A 24,925-nucleotide genomic window follows, 5' to 3' on the forward strand; every position below is an offset into this window, starting at 1 on the left:
ACTGTGTTCCTTCAGGGCTTCTGTCTGTGTGCCAGACAGATAACTGATAGGGGTGAACAATGTGACCTCCAATAGATAAGAAGTATAAAACAGATCTACACTGTGTATTCTTTGCTCATTTGCCACTTTCGGCGCTTGATGCTTTGTCTGTGCTGTGAATCCATCTTCAGATGCTGGATTAAATGCCCAGAAAGACCAGAATGTTCTGATTTCTTATTTTCCCAGAATCCCAGACAAAGCTGTCTTTTACACTGGGTGAGAAAAGGGGCTTTTATACTTGTTGAAAGTAGAAGGTTTTCAGACAAAAAACTCTCTTTTAGCTATTTCATGTTATAAATCATCATTATCTATTTCACTTACCACTGTCTTGCTTTCTTCTCCCCTTTTCTTCTTCCTTTTTTCTTTCTTTTTTTCACACCCACAGCACAACTTACGATATACCTAACTACTGTGAGTCATGCACCCAGCTTACAACAGGACTGACTGATCATCCACAATGAAGAAAATTCTGAGCAACTTTGCATGATTCAGGAGAGGCCAGCTTTGTACGATGGCTTGTAACTCTTCTTTGCCTCCCAGCAAATGGTTGCTCTTCTGTTTCCCAGAGGTGTTATTTCCCTTCATGTGGTTGTCAAATGAAGTATATGCCTGCTGGCCATGGTCTTCTTGGTGTGTGCAAGGGCAATTATTTGGCTCAGAAACAGGCGTCGTGAGTCGGCATCATAGTCGGCCTTCACTGACAATGTCAGCTTGGTGTGAGTTCTTGCGTGAAGGGGCCTAACTTGGCTAATCAAAGTTTACAAGATCTGCCTATCTCCAAGGCTCTCATTCGTATTTCTTCTGAACAGTCACCATCTTCCTACGTTCTTTACCGGTGGCTTCATCATGCTGTGAAAACTTCAGGAGGTTGTTTCGCCTCTCCAACAAACCAATTATTGACCAAATGAAGCTAACCTAATGGCCAACCACATGCTCATAAATGCCCACAGCCAGAGTCCTTATTTACTGCATGTCCATGTGCCTCCCTACATTCCCTGTTTCTTGGTTCACTGCCTTGTTAAGGGAAAAAAAATGCTGCAAAAGTCCTGCTTCTGGCTAGTGCAATGTGGCTGTTTTCGTGAACTCTTGTAGCCATTTATAGCATAGGATTATGTGTCTGTTGGAGACCAGTTCTGTCTCCTGTGTGCTCAAGCACAACCTAGAGAAGACCTCCTTTCTGTAGAATATTACACACCTGTCTGAACAACATGTTTCGGCGATTCCCCCTCTACACCGATATGTGTGGCAAGATTAGCGATGGTCACTCATGCTGTTTGTTGCCATGGCAGGGAGAGTCTGGCCTTGTTTAAGCGGGGCTTGTTGACAACATCAAACAGGTCTTTTGTGGTTGCAGGCTGTCTTTCATTCTGCTAGGAGAATCACTGCAACAAAGAGAGAACCTTCACTGTTAGAAATGTCTGTCTCATTCTGGGTGATGCAGGCATTTTCTCTAGGGGCTTCAGTGATGCTATGTGTAACTTATTCCAATCTTTAGATGAATATAAATAGATATTTGTGCAAAACAAGACACGTGTTTCTGTTGTACTCAGTTCTGAGGCTGCTGTGCAAAATATTGCCCATTCTTAAGCATCGTAAAGATGCATGTTAACATAAAGGAATGGCCTTCACAAACCATGTGTATGATACAAAGAAAGTTCTTGAAATTTTGCAGGTATAGTCACTGAATTCTCTTCAGTCAGGAACATGCCACAGGCATGTTGTCTGAAGTCAAGGCAGAGAAAATAATTTTTTTTTGAAACCTCGAAGCGTAGTGCTTTAACTTAAATAAAAATATCAGCAGCCTGGGAACCGCCACTAAACTTTAACTGAATGCAGAACGCTCACGAAAATTAAAAGTATTATCCATGCTTACTTGAAACAGACTGATCAAATGGGACCAACAAATCAAATCAATGAGATGCTGTCGAGAGAAGTTGAGAGCCATAATTTTGATGAGTTGCATTATTAGATGTTTTGTGGAGTCGCTGAAGCTGCGGCTCCAAGAACTAACGGCAGTATGCAGCTGGTGGATTGTGAAATGTCAGATGAGTCCTCTGGCCTTTGTTGAATAATGGCAGACCCCAAGATTTTTTTTATTTTAATATTTTATTAGTGCCTTTAGCTGAGTGGAACACACCATGGAAAATATAATTCACTGGCTATTGTTATTATCATTTACAGTGTGTCAAAAAGTACTCTGCTCAATGTAGCAGGTGAAAACTTCCATCTTAGCAATTCATTTTCACCTTGAACCTTGAATCAAACCAACCCTTTAACCATGTTGCAGACCTCATTTGAAATAATGAAATTAACATTTTTTTTTTTTTTTTTTTTTAACTTTGTATTGTGAATGTTGCTCTGCCTTTGAATCAGTACATTGGGACTTCTCTCACACGGAGATTCCCAAAAAGCTGGTCATTGTCAGTTATAACAAATGTTACTCAAACATTTCATTGATAATTCTGTTTGCATGGCTCCTTTTAGCTTTGTTATGCGTTATGGAACATTGGTATCGACAGAGCTTGAAAAGTATATGTGAACTTGGCTCAAAATACATTACAGTGTCTGGATACAGCACCAGTACTGTAATTAGAACCAGCAGAAATATAGATAAAGATCATAAAACGTATGCTTTAATTACAGGGAAATGGTTTTGCTTACACTACAAGATGTGAAAAGGATGGTTTTAGACTTTAAATCTGGGTCATACAAAGATACATTCCAAGCAATTAAATTCACCTCATTATCCTTTTACTGACATACTTTAGAATATCAAAGATCCCCTCACATCTTTGTTTTCTCTTAGTCAGGAATAAATGACTTTAAGGTACTGTATAGTAAGGGACAGTTGGAATATTTATGTGTATAGAAAAGCAGTGGCGACCGCAATCTTTCATGTGTAACAGCTGGGATCTGCATGTTGTGCACATGGTATAGACAACTGAAGTGACCTCTGCAGACTTCTCATGCTGAGCTTTTCTATCGTCCATCTTTTCTGAAAATGTGACTCTGGGATTTACTATATAAACCTGGTCTTCCCATTTAGTCCGTGGGTGCCGCACAGTTGGGACAAAACGGGAGATCTGCTCTAACTGTTAATGCCGAAATGAAAGTATTGCTTGTGTGGTGTGAAAATGGAAATCCCAGTCACTTTGCCCAAACCCATGGACACATGGATCAAAGTTTATGGTTCCAAGTGCAGTGGCCTGGGCATGTTTCGATTACTGGCCAGTTAGACCTCTGCTGTTTGTCATTTCCCTGCTCTCTGTCCTAGTATTTCTCGTTACTCTCTACTGCATCTTTCGATTAAAGGCTGAACTGCCTAAAAAGAAACTGAAAAAGAAGTGGATCTGTCCATCCAAAGAAAGTCTCAATTTTTTTTAGCCTGTACTGCCATCTCATATGAAAAGTGTAGCTCCTCTTACTATTTAATGGATAAATATATACACCAATCAGCCATAACATTATGACCATCTTTCTAATAGTGTGTAGGTCTCCCTTGTGCTTCCAAAACACTCATCGGAGAATGGACATGGGCCTTCTGAGGGTGTTCTGTGGTGTCTGGCAATAGAATGATGTTCTTGGGGGGCCTATGGGTCTTATGGTTTGATAAAAGTAACGTCTTTGGATCAGGCTTGTTCCAGTGCATCCCACAGATACTTCATCAGTTTAGGATCCAGTGAATTTGGAGGCCAGGTCAACACCTTGTTCTTCTTTTCATGTTTTTTTGAGTTGTTCCGAAACTGTCCTGCCATCAAGGACATGCTATGGAGTGGGGGTGCCTGGGCAGGTCTGGACTAGGTTAGTGGTACATGTCTAAGTAATCCATGTGAATACCAGGACCATATGTTTCCCAGCAGAAAATCGAATTGTCACAAGATGGTCAATGTTATTCACTTCTCCTGGCGGTGGTCTTAATGTTATGGCTGTATCAGTGTATACATGTGTGTGTGTGTTAGCTGCATTATTTGTTGCCTTTCAAGCCCCTAATTAAAGCTTGGCACAATTCTCATTGCAAATCTCCTCCCCCTTGCACAGAATGAATGAAGTCTGTTCCCTGACACTGGCAGTCACCCAGCTGCTCATTCAGCTAAGCTACCTGCCTAACTTTCATTTGCATTTAGCTTTTGGATAAGTAGGTGCCGCTAACAAGTGCAATAAAGCTTGTTTTGATATGCTGCCTCTTCTCCTCACACTCCTTGATGTTTATTTCTCAGGTCAACGCCGCTGACTGGGGACAAGCTGAAACGACGTATAACCTCTATGAGGTTCTTTTCAAGGTTCACAAGGTACGTTAAGAGGAGGGCACCACGATGTGTGACATTTTTATCACTGCAGACATTTTTGTATCCCTGAGCAGATAGTAGATGTAGTATGTCACGGAGTCTTCTCAACTCTGATTTACCCAGTCAAAAAAAATCAGAATGTGCACATTGTGAATCTTTTACTGATTATCCAGAGAACGTATGAATTTTTTCCTGATTCTGCCCAGTGAAGCATTAGAACGTGAAGTTACAGCAGGGCCCTTTCCCCAAAATGTTTTGATAAGTCTGTTCTAATTTTTGCGTTACAGCTATGGATGACAGAGGACTGCTGGCTCCAGGCGAGGCTGTACTTGGGATTGGAACACTCACCTGAGCAGCAGGACAATGAGTCCCTCTGCTTCAGTATTCTGGTTGGCCACGGCCAGAGCCACACCTTCAGGGTAGAGCTGGCCACCGACCTGGCTATCTGGGAGAAGTCATTCCAAAGAGCTGTCTTCTTGGAAGTGCAGCGAATACGAGTGAGTATTTCCACATAGGCTGTGGCACATTTTCTCAAGTAAAGTCTGTCCCTATTCTAGATTGTTACTCTTTTTGAAATGTTTTTGAACACCCCCTGGATTAAAGGAGTTCAAAGCACCTTTTCCCAACCTCAAAGAGGCGACACGAAGCATTTGATGTTGGTGGAAATTAAGACCACAGCACTACTTTGTGTGCTTTTAGTTGGGGTTTTTTTAGAGTCGGCAGGCAGATAAGTACCATCAGCAGTCCAGGGTGACAGCTAATATGTATTCTGAAGAATATAAGCATGTCTCAAAATGCAAGTTTTTATGCAGGGTTGTATTTAATTGCATTGCGTTGCAGAGTAAATCCATGTATTTAACATGGCATTACAACAGTTACAATCTTATAGACATTAATGGAAAAAGAAGGCATAAAGTCATGTACAGTATCCAGTGCAAGAGTTAAACAGGTTGTACTAGTAAAACAATTGGGTTAGATTTCAGTCCACATCATTCCATCATTGTCCATCACTGACGTACATATTGCTATTAAAAAAAACAGCAGCCATGAATTCACTCTTGGCATGTGTTTGTTTTTCTTATCCCCCTTTTTGCAGATGAAAGCTCTTTTTTCAAGCCCACTTATGAATGAACCGCTGATGTTTTGCAGTGTAAAAAACAGCCTGAACAAGCACAGTGGTTTTTATGGCTTTGTAGTAAAATACTTCAAGGGCTCGTTTTGCTTTTGTGAACACTTGCCGGTGTTTTGTTTGCACTCTCTGTTGTCGGCTGTGTCTCATCAGAGGGCAGATGATTAGAGGCTTTGTCTTTGTGTGGTGCTGGCTAACTAATGCCTGCTGTGAGTTGCACTTCATATTTAAAGTGGATCATAATAAACTCTGATCCACAGTAGCATTTTGCTGTCACTGGTCAGGGCTGAGTCTATGAGGCAAGATGGATGGGCTAATGTAAGTGGAGAATTATCTTTGTGTTGCGCTGAGTGCATTTCTAGGCCGTCTATTGGATACAGACAGACTTTTTTCACACTTGCGTTGTTTGCCTGATTAAAAATATCACACTATTGTATAATATATCACCCTTACGTAAGTATTCTTAAGTTCCTTATCCCTGTACTGTAATGTATTTGTGCAGTACGTATGATGTGTTCAGTCTGTCCATCAATTCTAATGTGTGCTGAGAATGTGTTACCTTCTGTAAGCTCTCTTCTGTTTGCTTTTATTTTGTCTTTCTTTTTCAAATTCCCTAAATGTTCTTCCAAAGAGACCTCTCACAGGTTACACTGACATTGCTAAATAAGCACAGTGAAACTGCAGAATGGAACGCAGTTTTATTGGGGATGAAAGCCTTGCTGTAGAAAGACTGGCAATCAGACCGAACAATTCATTGTCTACTGTAGAAGAAACTTTACAAGGTTACCTAGTGCACCAGATGGTTTGTTTCATGGAACCATCTGGGAAGGGTTCCATGGAAACTTCTTGGAAAATGGAAAGCACTTCTAAAAATGACTTGGCAGATGATTGGATGGGCTATCTATGACAGGCTGGACCCCACTCCTTACAAGCTAACAAACATTTATTTATATGTCCATGTAGTTAGTGTTTCAGTTGTGTTTGAAAGGAAGACGCGCCCATGGAATTGTCACACCAAAAACCTGTCCACGGATGGTTTTAGTTCCTCACGTGAGGTTGGTTTGCAACTTTATGGATCAGCCTGGGAGAGAACTACCAAATATTGTGTGATCAGACCAGGCATTAACATGCATCTCTAGATCCAATCTCAGTTTCGTGCTCTGTGTGCAAATAAACCTCAACGTCATCTGGAACTCAGTAGAATACCGTATCTGCTGCTGTCTCTAATGGATCTCTACTGCTGCTGCAGAACCCAGTACAGTGCTGTTATATGTGTGTGCGTCATGACGTTAACCTAACACGTGTTAAGTTATTATTCACTAATCTCCACTCTGACGTTAGTTAGACCTTCACACAACTCGGATTATAACAGCAACCCTGGGGACTTCCATACACACAGTCATCTATGGTATTATAGGGAAAATAAAGACATCTGCAATACTGGAGGAAACGCATACAGCTCCTTATGCATTAACAAGACCACATTAGTAATTATGCTCATGCTAATACATTAGTTAAGGACAAAATCAAACTCATGTTTATTAATAATAATAAACTCATATTTACATTGGTTCATTTATGTAATATTTACTTAGTTTACCATTTGCTTAATGGCTACAAGGACAGACTATTTTAAAAGACGCTCATTACTAATGAACAGACATCACTGGAGCTGTTTCCTTTTCAGGCGATAATGTTTAATAGAGGTTGTATGTTTTTTTTATTTTTGTTTTTTTGAATAAATGAAGTAGAACTCTGCTAACACAGGAGCACCTTGTTTAGTAGGAGGTCTTTAATGCGACTCAGGACACATTGCCTTCACACAAACAAAGGACGCGGACAAATGTGGAGACATGCAGACGCATGCGACCGAGACCACCTCTGAATGTGGTCAGAGATCGGATCACTCAAATGCAATCTCACTGCATCCTGTCTTTCACGCTCGCCACTTGAAATTGTAAAATTCGGATTGGATTTTAGTGCAACACCTGAGCAGGCCCTTAATGCCATCGGATTTGGTGTGGAGGATTGTTTGAACATGAAAATTCAGGAAGAAATCGAATTGCTAAACAGCTTAGACCCACTAACTGAACAAAAATATGGAAGTCTTCTAAGACTGTTGAACTGAGGGAATATTGTCACATCATTAGCATACTATAGGCCAACCACAGCCACAGGCTCACACACCTCGTACCCGATAAGCCAGCCACTGTTCTGATAAGGTGCTCTATAACCAAGTCACCAAATGTTTTAGTTTCAGACCCAATTCTAACTTTGTGTCTTTATCGGACTCCTTGGTCTATATACATGGTTGACATCCGTGTGCCCACCAACAGGATAGTGTTTATTTACAATTTCAGAATGTTTGTGACTGGCTTAATCCTGATTAGGTTCGTCTGAATGATTCAAATTTCCAATTTAATTTCTTTTCAGCAAAAGCGCTATACACATGGCAGTTGTAAATGTCAGGACCCTAGGAGACAGAGCATTTCAGATTCACAATTTTATATCAGATTTTAAACTGTGTTTTATGTCTGTAACGGAAACACAGCTGAACTAGAATAAGAATATAAAAGTTCTCATTGAGTTGGGGTCCACTGGCTGAGCTGGAATGAGAGGTGGTGGAGTCATTGTCCTATTTACAGGTATGGTATGTATATGGTTTATTGACATAATACGCTTATAATTTTAGGATACAAGCTTAGAGGTTGGCTTGTCATTAACGGCTTGTTTCTTAGTCACGTTTAAATTTCAAATTCAAACCCATTATTGTCATATACATCCAGACTCACCTCTCTATCCACTATCCAAACTATTCAGTGGTGCAATGTATAACCTGCTTTTTGAGTTTAAGACTTGGTCTCAACAACACAATAGTGTTAATTAAACTCTTAAATGGAAAACCTTTATTTTATAGAACATGAGTGCCTCTTCCCACTAATTTAATGCTTGAATAGCAAGAAGTGATTTGCATGTGATGAACTATTTTTTTCTTTTTTGTTGATTTCATTTGTTCTTATTAAGAAATTAATTAAATTTTGAAAACTGAAAGGGCAGCCATACTTTTTTATTTAAAGTTAAAATGCATTTAGCACAAGGAACCTAAGGAATTAGTCCTCACATCAATGAGCCATTAAATTGCTTCTTAAGAAAACACGTTTAGAGTGTAAATCTCTCATTGCGTGTGCTTCGTTAAGCAGTTCCAGGTAACAACTGTCCATCAAGAGGTTCACACATCAACACTAATGGTCCAGTTAAAGAAGAGAGGAATTGTCCAGGTCTTATTTTCCTACATTTTGCTTCCTTTGTTGAAGAATGTTAACATTTTGAGTTCATTTTAGTAGATACATACAGAAGCCGGAAATGCTTCGATACCTGTGCATGTGAAATGATTGTGAGCACAGGATAGAATCCAGCAAAGTCAATAGCTTCAGGTATTAAATAACACTAATGGAACAAATAGTGGCTAAGATAAGCAAGAAATGTCGACTAAATGCACACATGGTCGGAATGTGTTTCAAAAATGTTAAGATAAGGGATATGAAATAATGCCCAAGAAGGAAATATTTCATCCATGCTTATCAAGGAAATGCTTCAGTGCAGAGTTTGTATGGTAGCGGCTCAGTTGCTTGAACAGTACAAGAGAATAGTGTGGTGAACAGCAGCTATTAAGTAATAGACAAAGCTTTCAATGCAATTATCATAACACAAAAAGCAAAAATGTCTTATTTTCATTAAGCTTTTTTTATTCCTTTCCTTTAACTGTTTGAGGCTTAACTGCTGCTGTTTAATTTGCAATATTACGTCCTTTTCTCTGGCCGTTCAATGGGACCCAACTGAAAAATTCGAGTGGCCGGCTGATGATTCTCAACAAACCAACTAGTCCTCTTTGCTGCGCCTTGTGAGCCTTCTCACAAAAGTAAAATAACAGTCATCCAAATACGAATTGTTTGAGTATAGAGAAGGAAGATGTGTAATTATCTTTATTTCAAAATAGTTTTTGGTGGGAACGAATGATATTATTGAGGTTGACGTATTGTTGCAAATGTTGTCTTCAAATTTCATTTATGTCAGCTTCCCCTTTAGGGACCTATGAAGTCTTGTTATTTGCTTTTCTCCAATGTGCATGTGGCAAATTTCATATGTTGTGAATTATTGAATAAGGTTAATGTTTAAATGATAAAAAAAAGTAAGCTATTGCATTATTTAAATTGAATAGTGTGCAGCATCTGACTCCAGCTGTATTTTTTCTTTTTTAACGAAACCTGCTCCGCGGCTCTGAAAACCTTCCTCACATCATAGAAATGGAACACAGAATGAAACAAGGCCAGTTTCCATTTTCATTAGTTAGTACAACATGACGCTTCGTTTTGCAGATTATTTAGTCACATTAAATGAAACATATGGAGAAGAATTCTGGTAACAATGAATTGTCAAACATCACTGAAGGCCAACGTATCCTAATACTCTGAATAACAGACAGCATGAAACGAGTTTGTGCTTCACTCCATTCTTTTTTTTTTTCTCTGGGTCATACTACTGAGACTCACCTTCTGTAAATAAATTCCATCACAAGCATAGATGTTCCCAAATGCAGTTCTCCGTGTCTGCAGTATCATCAGTTTCTCAGGAACCTTACACGTAGCCATGACAGCACATTGTGTTCCAGAATTTAAAAAGTATGCCACATGTCAGGTCAGTCTCCTCCTGAAATGGCCAGAGGCCTCCTTTTTAATTTTACCCCAATCCCAGCCTTTCACCCCACTGGTGCAGCCAACCAAAGATAAAGGCTAAAAAATGCAATGAAGCCTGAGGGCTTTGGTGCTCGGGACCCTTAAGTAGGGACATTTATAAATATTACAAAGCAGAGAACATGTCAGAAGATGTTTAAATCACTCGCAGACTGAAATCCTTTCCGGGTCAACATGGGAAGAAGATATAATTAAAGGACTTCTTATTTCACCAGCCGAATGGGATACTGCATGTGGGTATTATACCAGCACACGGCATCGTCGAGTCTGACGCAGGCAAGCGCCATCAATCTGGAAGCCTTAGGAACCATGTTTAATCCCTTTATGTTGGGAAGGTTCATGTGGTCACTGAGTTTAGAGTCATAATTCTACTGGAGTCATTACATTCTCCACTTAATTCAGCGCATCCTAATTCCAAAGCTCGAATAACAGTTTTAACATGACTGCCTAATACTCAGCTACATGACATTTGTATTCAACACAACTGAAACCAAACGCAAAACTTACATTTTCTAACATTAGGCCTGCTGTGTTATTGTTTCAGTCAGCTGTGCTTAAATTATCTGAGAAGCTTCTGTCACTGCCGGTTACAGTTATGTAGTTTGATTGAATCACCTGCACCGCCTGCATTTATTGGTGCTATTCATATTGAAAAGGGCACTAAAGGAAAAAATAAATAAAAAAAGTCAGTGCTTACGCTGAGTGCTTGCGCTGCTAAGGAGTGTAGCTGTTGTTGGTCGTGTAAAAGCAGATGGGCATTTAGGGTTGTGCACAAAAAGAAAAAAAAATCTCTTGAGATTGTACAGTCTTGGTGAATACTTTTCTTCGTCTCCTCCGTTTGCAAAGATGTTTGGAGTGATGTATTGCAAGGCGTCGATGTGCTTCTTCACACGTTTTTGTCATCACATTTCATTTGGCCTAGCGACATAAGCATCACAGTGGCCTTCTTGGAAAAACACTTCATTGAGATACTATTAATAATAGGGCTCGGTATTGCTACTGATATCCTCAATTGATTAGATTCTGATTCACAAGGTTTTGATTTGACGCAGTATCATTTCAATAAACAGAACTAATACTTCCATTGGTTCCAGAGATATTTTAACTCTTGTGCCTATCCCAGCTGCAGTGTTGCCACAGTTACCTGGCAAAAGTAATCTGATTAGTGATTACTGAATTAAAAAGTAACTTAGGCTAGGGGTTGGGTCTCCACAACAATGGATCGGATGTGAGGCGAACCTGTGACCCTTCATCCCCCAAGCTGTGCCTCCATTGTTGTTTACATTTGTGTCAAACTTGAATGGTTGCATGACATCACTCCCGGACATGCAAGAAGAAAGCAAACATATATCTTTTAATTCAAGAAAATGGAAAAAATAGTAACGCACAGGAACTGATTCATCTGATTACTGCTTTGGAAATAGTAACATTAGATTACTCGTTACTGGAAAAAAAAATCATAGGTGAGATAACCACATTCAGACCTACTGCCAATTTAGAATGCTAGAGAACCCACACAGACACATGGAGAACAAACTCCACACAGAGTCCTAGAACCTTTGTGCTGTGAGACATCAGTGCTAACCACCATAGCTGCTAACCACCATAGCTCAGTCATTCTATCCACTAATTTGTCCCTGCTAATGAGACGCTTCCCTGCGAGGCAGCCTGACTCTTCTCTTGACAGGCTTGGCCAAACCACAATGGGTCTATGAATATGGCAGCAAAATGATCGCACATAGGCAAATGATATACATTAGGTGTAGGCACCTGATGAGATTAGTCTGTCCCAGTAAATGAGTTATACTGGGTACATGGGTACATAAAATATTAATCTCCAAACTTGCGAACTGCAAACTTTCTGCACAGTTTTTTCAACCAGAGTTGAAGTAAATAACAAATCTGACCTCAAATAATGTTAACCTCCACTGCATAGCAAAAATAAAAAATGACGGGCAAGAATTAAAAAAATAAATAAAATAATAAAAAGAACTTGCTCTTGGTCAAGTAAAAATTAATCCTGCAAAGCAAATACTTATTTGCTCTTGTCAAGTAAACATTCCGTGCCTCTCGCAGTGCATCTGGTTGATCTGTTGAAAGTGGTAAAGACTGGACGAACCCTGTAAAGATGAGACGGATGCTTTATGTGTATGAGTGTTTTAATACGAGTTATTTCAGGAGAAATTTGCGTGGCAGATAAAAGTTTATTTGATGATCATTTTCAGAGAGAAGCATCTGGCCCTGTCTTTAATACGCATAATGAGTCACTTCAGTGCTCACACCATAATATACTGTAATGAGTCCCAACAAAAGGCACGCTAATATGAATAAATTTACTGGCCTCGAGTATGACGAACAAATCATTTTCCCGCTTATAACTACTACTGCTCAAACCCAACAGTATCAATATTTAACAAGTGTCTTCACTCTCTGGGCGTTCACATGTGCACGACTGGAGTGAGTGTTGACTTAAAACACTCCACCTGTGACCACCACCGTAACGAGGAGAACCGTAGAGCAACATGTTTAATTCATTTGTTTGACTTCTCAGCTACACTTGGAAAATCAGCGCACACTGAGCTTATGGGAGGCTCAGTGGGCGCTGCACTATTTAAACACTCCGCAGTGTCATCTCTCTATGCACGGCAAAAAAAAAAAAAAAAAGTGATCCAGCAACAAACCAGACAAGGAGCACAGACTGGCTCGTTTAGTGCCGTGGATTCAGATTTTATGAGTGAGAAACTGTTGGCGTGCTTTGTAAGCAGCAGTGTGTGTGTAGTTAAATGTTTGAAGATATAATGCCACACACAAAAAGGCCTTGGACGCATCTTTAATGTTGAAAATATATATTTTCAATGAGCTTATCACAGGGTTCAAAGACGCTTTTATGTGAAGAAATGATGCTGCCTGCTGTGCTTACTGGCTGAGCTCTGTTACAGTTTCAATGATATGGACTGTTTCAAGATTGTGTTTTCATTTGTCTTTGAGGCAGTGCCGCATTGTGTTGTAATAACAGTGATACAGAAATCTGCTGTAAACGATGAACCACCAAGTGATGAGCTGAACTAATTACAATATTTTGCATGGCTTTGAGTTTCGGTTGATGTTAACTGCAGCTGATGGTATTTCTTTTGTAAGCTTAACCTAGTAAAGCCATTAGTCTTCCACATTAATTTGTTGGGTTACAGCTACATTAATAGTTCCACACATGATTAGGGAGTCCACTGTGTGTGTTTCAAATATTTTTATTGGTAAGCAAAAGACAGGTTAAGTACAGATATAACAAAGTGTATAAAATAAGGCTTCCTTTAGTTCCCCTATGCAAGACAATAGACAAAACTTAAAAAGTCAAATGACATAATAAAAACTTAAAGCAGTAAATAGAATAATAATAAAACAAACACTTACCTGGCCCTGAGGTTTGCTGCCCAGGGCTGTATGAGTAACAAGTACTCAACTTTCCTTTTAAAAAGGTGATCATTGGTCCCCAGAGCTTCTTATGTTCCTCCAACCAGTCTGTTGTTTAAGACATATCTGATTTTCTCTAGGTGGAGGGTATCTATTAGTATCGTAATCCAGTGGTTAAAATGCAAAATCAATTCTTTGGCACAGAGAGGACCGTTAGACAGTAAGCGATATTGTGTATTGTTTTTTTTGGAGTTTCTGAGAGACCGAATAAAATTATAACAGGATCTGGCTTCATTTGTACTTGCACAATTTTTGCAAAAAAGTCAAAAATGTCCAACCAGAAACTTTGTAATCTTGGACACACACAAAAAAAATGCGGCTGCTGTGTAGTTGTATTTATTACAGATGACCCAGTTGCCCAGTTTCACCTGTGAACAAAGTAATCTGTGAGTGACTGTGAACTGTATTAAATTAAGACTACACTGGTTTACAAACTGCAATGCCCTTCCCCAGATCTCCCCCAATCACTGTGTTGTATTCAACTATGTAGAATCATTGACTACACACAAACGTGCAGCAGTTTTGAAGCTCCGTGTTCTGGCTTTGACTGTCTGACTGACCATCTTGGCAGTGCCCATCTCTGCTTAACACCCTTCTATTTCAGAACTAGGTGAAGGAGTTGAGCATGAGTGACTCATTTTTTGAGCCAGTATCAAGTGGCCATTTAAGGCTTTCGAACCGTGTATATGTCGACCAGAGACAATGGAATTTTTATGAAATTGTGTGAGCTGTGTGTGAGTGAAGAAAATACTAGTTGTCAGTTGCACTACTTTTTTTTTTTTTTTTACTTTATTTTGTCTTTAAACTATTAAGTGCTTAAGACTTCTTTTTTTTTACTGGGTTTCCATAGTAATCAATTGACTGGAAAGTTCAGTCAAAAGCAATTTTCACCCAACTGATATAATACTATCTAAGCTAATTAGCTATAACTAATAATTTCTCCCACTGGGATCAGAGTCGTGCTTTTTCTGCCTCAAGGAGCTATTGTTTTAGAAATTCCACCTGACTTGACAACACTAACTATCAGGAGTGCAGAGCCAGTTATATTTTCAAATTACACCAAGACAACAGTTGTACAGTCATACATGCTGAGGCCTAAAACTTTCTGCTTTAATTCGCACGCGTTAAAATCTAGCATCAGTTGTTGCACGAAGCTGCCATCATTGGCTGCGTTGGTGAAAGCTCTTCTATTCAGAAATGCCACATTAGGATAATATTATTAACTTGGCAGTGGCTCCTTAATTGGATGAGCCCATGTTTTCCTCCTCTGTGGAGCTTGTGCTACGTGACAGATGTTACCAGCACAGTCGGGTGATAAAGAGGTACGGGAGCAAAGGTGTCAGCACGCCGCCAAGATAAGAAATCTGTATGACGTGTGCACTGAGGCAAAAGGAGGAAATTCAGAAGTGAAGTTCAAGTTCACCAGTGTAATGTGTGTGTTCAGGTCACACGGTATATTTGCTTGCAATTACATCATTTACATGAGCTGGTCGTGTATGTTCCTAGTAAAACCAAAGCTGCTGATTAAATAAATAATGGACATGTTTCTAATCACTTGTTATTGAACAGTATCTCATTCCTCCACTGGGCCAGACAATACTGGCTTCACAGGGGGATGAATATATGCACAGTGTTTGATGATGCAGTCACACACTTAGTTCCTAGCCAGCTAATGGTGAGAATCTGATCAGTGCAACTGTCAAGTTGCAAGTGACATTCAGTACAATATGAAATCCAGTCCAAGGAATCTGAGTGACACACACCTCAGACAATGTTATTGGATGTCTGAGCACCGATCAGGTAATGCTCCTGACTGCTGTGTGCTCTAGGATGGCCTTCTAATCAAGTCAGTGCTGCATGTGAAGTTTCCATCCCCTTAGTATAAAGGCAAACACCAGAAAATATGATAGTGTTGCATTTTTTTTTCCAGTCTTTAATGATGCAAATGTGGGACACCATCCTTTGGGAAGCCAATGTAGCGATGAAGGATTTCAATTGGCCTGTGATTCTCTGTTCTCCAGCCAATTAGGTAATCCTCCAGTGGCCTCCCGAGGAGCTCTCAGCAGAGACCAATGTAGGCTAACCTTCAAACTGACTGGAGCTGGGCATTACATAAACATTGCTGATGGGGTAGAAGTAGGGGGTATAGCTGATAAAAATGTCCAGCTGGCATTTTCTCTCTCAATTTTTCCTCTCTTGCTTTCTTTTTTGAGGTGATGATGAAACCCAACGTGGTGGTGATGGGGTCTTTTAGCTCACAGCAAGCAGTAAAGTTGAGTAATATTTCACTGTAGGGGCTTTCTAGAGGCTCAGATGACACAGGCACACATTTTGTGAAATTTGATATTTTTTATGTCCCTGTTTTAAAGGCTCGAGTCACAAGAGTAATTTTTTAGTATTTGGCACAAAAGACAGAACTTATGAAAGTCACATTGGTTTACGCTATTTCAAAATATTTCTTTGTTCTTTATTTTATCCATTTTTTATTTTTATTTTGGACAAATAAAATCTTGTGATAACCCCCTTCGCGACAGTAAGTGCAGCTGGAGAGATGACACAGTGGACAAATTCTGTGTTTTAATCCAATAATTTGTGTTAAGATCGTGTTAAGATCATATTATATCTTATAAGCATAAACGTAATGGTAGACAAATTTAAAAATCACTTAAGTTGTTTCTACACACTACCTCCAGGTGGAACAAGACTTTTACTTTTTTGCCTGTGGGTGGTTCACTTGGCATGTTGGTACAGCTGCTGCTTTAACTTCTTTAAGTACTGACTGGCCCAGGCTCGAGCGTTTTTAATCACTGTCCATTAAATAGAATTCCATTTTTATTCTTTGGCTTTTAACCCTGCATGAGACCCTGCTCTTATTTAGTGATTGTTTGTATTATTTTTAATTGTTTGTGTTATGTCTTATGTTCTTATTTTTACCTATATACAGCACTTTGTATGGGCTGTGGTTGCTTTTGCGCTCTATAAATAAAGTTGAGTTGAGCTGAGAATTTCAAATGTACAGCGCTCCATCTTGAACATTACCATTTGGTTTGCATTTGCTATTAAAACGGAATCGGGTTATAGTTTTTATCTAATTACAGTTTCATGGTGAAAAATATGTTTGTTTGTTTGTTTGTTTTTTTGTTTGATAAAATTTAGTAATTTAGTAATAATTTTTGACAATGCAATGTTCATACAATACAATAATAATATTTCTTCCAGCTAAATGCTAACATCAGCTACATCACATAGAGTTGATTAGTGTTTTTCATGCTGTAGATCATGTTCATCTTAATTTAAAGTGGATTTAGATGTGATTCAAAGTCTAAGGGTTAGGGCCACTGGGTGGGGGGCTAACCTGGACCCCCACCAGATTAGTCGCGACTTTTATCATCTCTCTCAGAATTCTGAGAAAAATGTCAGAATTCTGACTTTAATCTTAGAATTCTGAGATTACAGTCAAAATTCTGAGTTGAAAGTCAGAACTCATTTTTTTTTCTCACAGTGGCCCTAATCCTCTACTGTAAAAGTCTGTCTGGGCCCAAGGAAAAACAGTGTCAGTTAACTAACATTACAGAACAGTTATCGTCCATATTATCTTGGTATCTTGGTGTCCTATAATTCTGCAGAGAAAATGCAGATGCACACAAGCCTTGGCCATGGACTCCAGATCTGGACACGCTGTTCTACAAGTTAAGCTGACTAATGTTAACTGTCAAAAAAAACAAAAAAACAACTGATGTCCAACGTTAAGGCTGGACTAGCAGCATCCAGTTAGCCTTTTAGTATTATTATTAATCGTCATCATCTGCTTCATTTACCACTGTCTTCTTATGTTTACTCCTCTTTTTTTTAACTTATAGGGGGATAACTTCTTTTCATTTTGAATAGGGAGCTGTAATCATTCTTGATCACTGCCTGCAAAGAGCCATGTAGATAACCACGACACGTTCATGTGAAACCAACCTGTAAACAATTGAGTCAGTGGCTTTGAACAAACGTCATAACTTGTCACTTTCACTATGAAGAGGTTAACATCTGGTGACTGACAATGCGAGGTGTGGTTCCCAAGCGTGACAAAGCACACTTACACCACCCTTTAAGGGTGTGTTCACCGATGGGTGGAATGATGACGAAGCTTTCTGTGTTCACACAGTTGGTGCAGTGGCTCGTATAAATACGTATTGAGTAGCTTCCTTTTTGCATTTCTGTGACCAGTCTCCCTCCATTTTCCGTCACTTGTCACTCTTTGTGACCACATTCTAAAAGGACAGAGCAGCACTGCACATGTGCCAGTGTGTTGCACATATCCTCCCATTTGTTACGTTATGTTCCATTACGCACACATGCCCTTACTTCTGTCAGACTTTGCTAAGGAGATTTTCTTTAGAAAATATTTCACATGGCTAATTCCTACTGAAATAAAATCCCTTCCAATTAGTCAAGTGTAGTCACTGCTCACCATGTCACAACACAGTCTTACATTTGGTGACAGCAAGAACTTAGCAGCTGGCCTGCCACATTTTTTTTTCCTTTTATTTTTATTTTTCATCCCTGTCACAGCTGAATTCAGACACTGCTGTGGGGAGGGGGGTTGAGGTCTGTGAGCAGAAAACACTTTCAGTAACAGGATGTATAGTCCCATGCCAAATTCATTGCACACTGCATTCCATAATTAAAATCAACATAGCTTTGACTGTGTGCACGAAAAAAGAGGTGGCAATAAAATGAAAATATAGCACAAACAGAAAAAGAAATAAACCGAATTCACTTCTTGGTACGTCGACTGAATGGAGGACAGGGCCGAAAAATGCAGTCGTGAGGCAAGAGAAGCCTTCAGAGGCGTAATGCTCCTCAGAGGCTGAAAAGCTCACATCAGGGCTTTGAAAAGGCCTGTGAAAAGAATTGTAAGACGCATGCTTGTTTGTGTTGGAGCAGTAAAATAGAGTGTTAAAGATTCATAGCTTCTGAAATAGATTTCCTCCATTGTGTGTCTGGCCATTATTAGACAGACGGGCAGGATTGAAGTGCAGAGAGAGGATCAGATTGCCCATGGCAACTTTTATGCGAAATTAATTGACGTGTTTTTGATGTCCTCTCAATCAGAACATTTTGTGGTGTCTTCAATGACCAATAAGTTAAATATTTGTACTTTCTGTCCAACTGTTGTAGCTTTAAAAGGACTCTATTGTGATTATGAAAAATGATAAGCAAAAAGATCTGTGGGAAACGACGCCACCAAAAAGACACCAGAAAAGAAAAAGTCAGTGTTACCTGTAAAGTATGCAAGAAGTTAAGTTTCTGGAGCTTCAGTGGCTTTTTGCTTTTCAGAATAATTGCACTAATACTAAGTAAGGCATCACATTTCTTTGTGAAATAAGTATATATACTTCAAGTCTGATGATATCAGGACTGCTCTCAGGGCTAACTGGAAAACTGGTTTAGCTAGAAACTGTTTTGCTTAATTGTAGCCTTGCAGGAACATGTTTGCAGAAATCAATTTTCATCCCCTCTCTTCTGCAGCTTTAACTTCCTCCTTTTTATTTTGCATGAAACCATTCAATATTGTGTTACTGAGGAAAAAAGATGAGTGGAAACAGAGCCCTGCTTGCTAATTGTCAGTTAGCGTGCTCTTTTGGCTAGTAACTTTGCTGTGTTTGATCGTGACGTATTTGTATTAATGAATCTTGTCTCACAACTTTCTATGAATCATTTCTTTCTGGGGGACTTTATATTCTTCTAATAGAGCGATGACAATAATATAATAAGTTACCATTTTGCTAAATTTCCTGATTGCTGCAAATGTAAAAAGTCCCCATGTAAAGATTAACCCCGCAGGTCATTTGTGCAATCAGCTTACTACAATCCATAAAATTCTAAACAAACAAAAAAAAAAAAAAAAAAGCCCCGCATCTGGCAAAATTGTGATAGGAACAAAAGACAAAGTGATGTGAAGTATTTGGCTTAGCAGGGAGACTGGAGTGGATAAATTGGTCGATGTTGGAATTTAAGGAAACTGGTATTTCCTGTCAAAAGTCAAAGTTTCTTTAAAGCATGGTCAGTCCATGGACTTAACCATGGTTTTATTGGCATAACCATGTCAGCAAAGGTCCTTTATTAAACTCAAATCCTAATCATTCCCTAAATCTACCCAAACAGAGGTATAACACTACCCCAAATTTGCCGTTCCTGGATGGGCTGGGGTTGTAATTGATGCTCGTATGGACTGGACTCAGAGGATCGAGACAAGTAACCTACTGTATGGTTGTAATGAGTTAGAAATGCATTGGATACGGATCTCCCACTTGGCACAGGTACCTACACATCAACAATCAACCATTAACAGCTATAGACTATCTGCTTTCACTGAGTGCTTTCGTAATGTCCTCCTAAATCTTTTTCACAGCGGCTATTTCATGTTGTCACGGTGTATTTACATGAATAAAGCCAGGATTCCCCTTCAGTGTGCTAGTCCTGTTGAGGTTCTTCTGTGAAGTCTGGCTCAGTGACATGTCTTACTGACACACCTAAATGGAACACAGCTATTGTTAAAGGTATTAGTTACACCTGTGCTTTTCTCAGTATGACAAATCAGAACATCTGCGGGAAGTAAAGCCTATTTTCTTTGATCACCAAGAAGACGGTAAATGAGTGCCAACACTAAGATGTATGATGAATACTAAGTGGGTTCTTTATTCCCCTCCCAAGAAAGCGGACTGGATTCACTGCTACAAATATACAGTGCTGCTTACTTTTTATTTTATTAATTTTTTTTTTTTGTGATTTTTGATGGACCAGTGGATGCTGAATTAGACCAGAAATCCAAAAGAAAATATCTGTCCATGAGCTGAATCTAAAGAGTCATGCAGCGAAGTTACGACCCCAAGCACACAAGTCTTTCTAGAAAAGAATGATCAATAAGGAACAGAAGTGATGTTTTGGAATTGCCTGACCTTAATCCACGTGAAGCAAACAGGTCATGTGGCGAAACCCACCAACATCTCAGAAATGAAATGCATTTGTACTGAGGAATCGGCTGAAATTCCTCCAAAGTGCTGAAGACGACTGATCAGCAGTTACTAGAAATGTTTAATTGATGTCATGGCTGAACTGGGGGTCGAGCGCACTGAAAATTAGTCCACATACTTTTGGACTTCACAGATATGTAATACAGTTTGAATAAACAAACGTACAATAACAATATACTCTTGTATATATTAATTTCATGTGTTCATTGGTTTCTTTTTGTCTACTGTGTAAAAGGCAAGGCACTGCACAGTAACATACTTTTGCGGCCTTCAAGTATAACTGCTGTCTCAGATACTCATACAGATTTAAAATACCATAGAACTATGTACAGAGCATGGCATTGGCATTATGGACAAATGTAATGTGAATTATTAATGGTGATCAATTCTCTCTCACCAGTCCAAAAGCTACATGTGCAGCAGCCAGGGGAATGTACTGTGCTTCACGATAGATTTTGGATCGGGGTTCACCTGCTCAGAAGGCACTTCAAAGGTAAAGTTTTAGAGTTCACACTTTTTCTTACCTTCTTTACTGTGCTTACCTTAATGCTCAGCTGTCAAACGTACGGCCCGTGGGCTAAAAGCAGCCCGTAGCATGAATTCGCAAAGTGCGAAAATGACATTGAAGACTGCAATTTTTCAATGTAAATACCTGCTATTCTGCTATAACTGCTAAATAGTAAGAGAAGAAGACAGAACAAATCACTGATCCCTGAGACCCAGGACTTGACAGCAAACAACAATGTGCCCAACTTTCCCTCATTTTTGTTGTTTTTTCTAGGTTATTAAATATGAACATTCTCCTAATTTACTTCTTCTTCTTTGCACTAAAATGGATGGAAAAAAATCTGGAGTTGTCATTATTCTTGGTTATTGGTCTGTTATGTTACAGGTCTGACTGGCTTGATATCAAATTGGACTTTATGTGCCCCCCAAACTCAAAATGAGTTTCACACCTCTGCTTTAATGGCTCTTAAAACCGCCGCTTGTATTTGCACATTTACTCATATTGTAATGTATATGCTGGAATACTATTACTGCTGCTATTCCTATTAGATAGCTAAATTCATCATTGACTCTCTGTAAGCATGCTCACTTACACAGTAGCAATTTGATTTTGTTATAAATTATACACTTCGTCCAAGTACTATTGCACATAAAAATGCAACTTCCTGATCAAACGGGCCTTTATGCAGTAAGACATGGTATTTAAAGTTTCTCCTCATTATTGAAATCCCTGTCCATGTTTTCTCTTCTGGTCTTTGTAGATCATACTGTGGCGGTATAAGTTCTCTCAACTTAAAGGCTCCTCTGATGATGGGAAAACCAGGGTAAAACTCCTTTTCAAGAATGCTGAAAGCAATCAAATAGAAATGAAGGTAATCAAATGTTTGTTTGTCGTTGTATTTCAAGGAACTTTATGATAATATATAGTGTTTTTACCTACCAAGTGTGAAATCAAGAATGAACATTTAGCAAGAAACTGTTTCTAGAGCACAGTAAATAAAACTAGAACACCAATACATCTTTTTCAGTAACTCTGGGCTCTACGGGTCATGCTAGCTTTGAAGGAAACAAGGAATCCAACAAGTGCAAAACCCCTGCAATTTTACAAAAGACCAAACCTTTAAATGATTTATTTAAGTTTTGATTTTAAGACTGACTCAAAGTACAATAACAGGTTAGCCTCCTGGACAGCCAGGCTAACTTCATTACGGATCTCCATCTGGGATACTTGTGAGCTGACTCTGCACACGCCAGTTTGTGTGTGTGAGGCTGTGGATAGCTTTGCGGTTAATGTGTGTTTGTGCTACAGAGGCTGTAAGAAACAAGATGTTCAGCAAATAAAATAGCTTTATGCTTGTTCTAACTGTTTTTATTCACCGTGTGTAGAGCTAAGCATTCAGTCCTGTTGGTCTTTTATCTTTTCTTCAAATTTATTTTGGGACGATGAAGCACCATGTCCAGGACTGAAATGTTCATCAGAACTGCCATTTCGTTAGTTGTACACCCACAGCTTGGATTACTAAGGCTGGCATCAATCTTTGATGCAGAGGTTTACTTCATTTCTCAGCAGGAGAGCTATGACCGCTGGAATAGCACCAGTTTTCTGAGGTATGTTGCCTTTTGGGAAATCCCTTGTCGTCTTTCTGCCTCTGTCTTCTCTGTCCTTGATTTTATGTTACTTCTCATCTATGGACTCCAATTCCAATAAAGATGAATGACCATCAGTCTAAGATGATTTGTGATCGTCCTTATAATGATTCAAATTGTCCTCACACAGCTTCACAGATTTAAACAAATTGGCAGGCAGGGTTGAATACACCCATGATTAGGTCAACCGCAAGTATCCCTTGAATTTTTAATCTTCTCTGTAGTTAGCAAAATGGCCAATCCAGCTAATTTCGACATTTTCTCTCAGCAAGACACTGTAATTATTTATTTCGATGAAAATAGTTTTTTATTGCAATGCCACAATGGAGCCTTGCCCAGATGTAGACAGTTTGGTGCAACTTGTTTAGACAAATCCATAAAGCCACAACAGCCACTGCAGTAACGCAAAGTATCCCGAGGTGAAATAATCCTGAATTGTTCTTTTAATTGAATTGTTTATTGTTAAATTGCGAACATTGTACTAATCGATATGTTTCTTCTTGATTTGTTCTTTTCAGGAACTAGAGTTTGCTAATCTGACAGCCGTCCTCCACTGCATACATTCTTTTATCGCTGCCAAAGTGGCCTCCATGGACCCTCACTACATGTGCAGTCAAAGCTTCCCCGGAAGTTACATGAACAGTTAAGAAGACACGTCCTCGTCCTGATGTGCACCTGAAGCAATTCAGCAGTATTTTATGCACAGAGCTGAATGATGATGTATATCTTGTTCTTACTATTTTTGTATGAACTACTGAAAATAAGCATTTGTTAAATAATCAACAGGCAGATAATATTTAAGCTACTGATGGAAAATAGGGTTATTTAAATTTGGACAAGATGAGTTAACACCCTGGGAAAAGAAATTCAGTTCGGATTTTTTTCTGTCATTTTGTTGGACACTGATTCAAAAGCCGCAACCGCGATACATTTGACATCAAGACACCGAATGCAGTAACTGCCAGGGAGCTTAGCATAAAAAATGGAAAGACTCTACCTATCTAGTGAATATTTCCCAATCGGTGAAATGGTGGGTTACCGTTGCAGAGGCGTTAAACAGGGATTTTCTTTCTTTTTTTCAAATTCACAGCTGAACAGTCATTTTTCCGAATGTTTTGTCATGTCCATGAAGAAACTGAACAGACTCTACAATGTAATGCAGTCCAATTTGCCTGAAGGTAGCTACTGAAAATAAAGATTCAACACCCATCTCAGTGGGACCCACGTAAAATAAATATACGACACTTCAGAAAGGCAGCATTTATGGCAGAACATATTCACTGTCTTGGATAAAACTGTAAATTGTTTGTACTCTTGTGCCAATCTTCGTATCTAATAAACCCAAGAGTCCTGGATTTTAAAATTTTTCTGGGAAAGAATGACAACTTCACAATATCCTTCCAGGAAATTTTTATCAATTCTCACACTGATACAGTGAACGATACTGTGTGTCTTTAGTTGCTTTATGTAAAGGTTTCTGTGTTAAATTATATATTTGCTGTATTTTCAATAAATTGCCTACAAAGCACATGTGTCAACTATACAAGACATGTTGGAGCTCCCTGTCAGTTATCTGTTTCAGGAGGGTGGTTTGGATGTAACTTTAACAAAACTGCTTAATCTCCCTTTCGTTGTCGTAGCATTGTATTTGCTGCTTGCAGAATGACTTCTGCAGGTCGGATGATTTCCCTGAGCTGTGACACTGTAGTCATTCCATGAAGGACTTGTGATTATTTTGTCATTACATTTGGTACATGGCATCAGGTAAAAGCTTTTTTGTTTCTGGACTGGAAACACTACAACTTCCCTTTGGGGTTTCCACCTACTGACCTATGACACTGCTGAAATGTCTATTAAAACTACCAGACTGTACAGTATACCAACCAACCTGACTAGCTAGAGAACTACCACTCTATGAGAAAATACCTGACGACAACAGTATACCAAACCACCAGAATACCTAGAGTATACCACACTATAAAGCACAGGTGTAAAACATATGCAGTTTTTCAATGAAAATGACTACCACTCCTAATTTGTCCACAAAAATAGTGAGAGAAGTCCACAGAGCCC

At 39.1% G+C, this 24,925-nt stretch overlaps 1 protein-coding gene across 1 annotated transcript in view; it reads left to right on the top strand.

Moving 5' to 3' along the window:
* Positions 1-24,380, top strand: part of sntg2 (syntrophin, gamma 2) — a 90,074-nt gene extending 65,694 nt beyond the window's left edge. Inside the window, exons 13-17 of the mRNA XM_047610307.1 lie at positions 4,257-4,328; positions 4,613-4,822; positions 21,099-21,191; positions 21,967-22,077; positions 23,371-24,380. Of these exons, the coding sequence (XP_047466263.1) occupies positions 4,257-4,328; positions 4,613-4,822; positions 21,099-21,191; positions 21,967-22,077; positions 23,371-23,499 (615 nt within the window). The 3' untranslated portion in view covers positions 23,500-24,380. The remainder of the gene's footprint in view (positions 1-4,256; positions 4,329-4,612; positions 4,823-21,098; positions 21,192-21,966; positions 22,078-23,370) is intronic.
* Positions 24,381-24,925: the final 545 nt, after the last annotated feature.

Source organism: Mugil cephalus, chromosome 17 (assembly GCF_022458985.1).
Source record: "Mugil cephalus isolate CIBA_MC_2020 chromosome 17, CIBA_Mcephalus_1.1, whole genome shotgun sequence".
In the NCBI taxonomy this organism is placed as follows: Eukaryota; Metazoa; Chordata; class Actinopteri; order Mugiliformes; family Mugilidae; genus Mugil; species Mugil cephalus.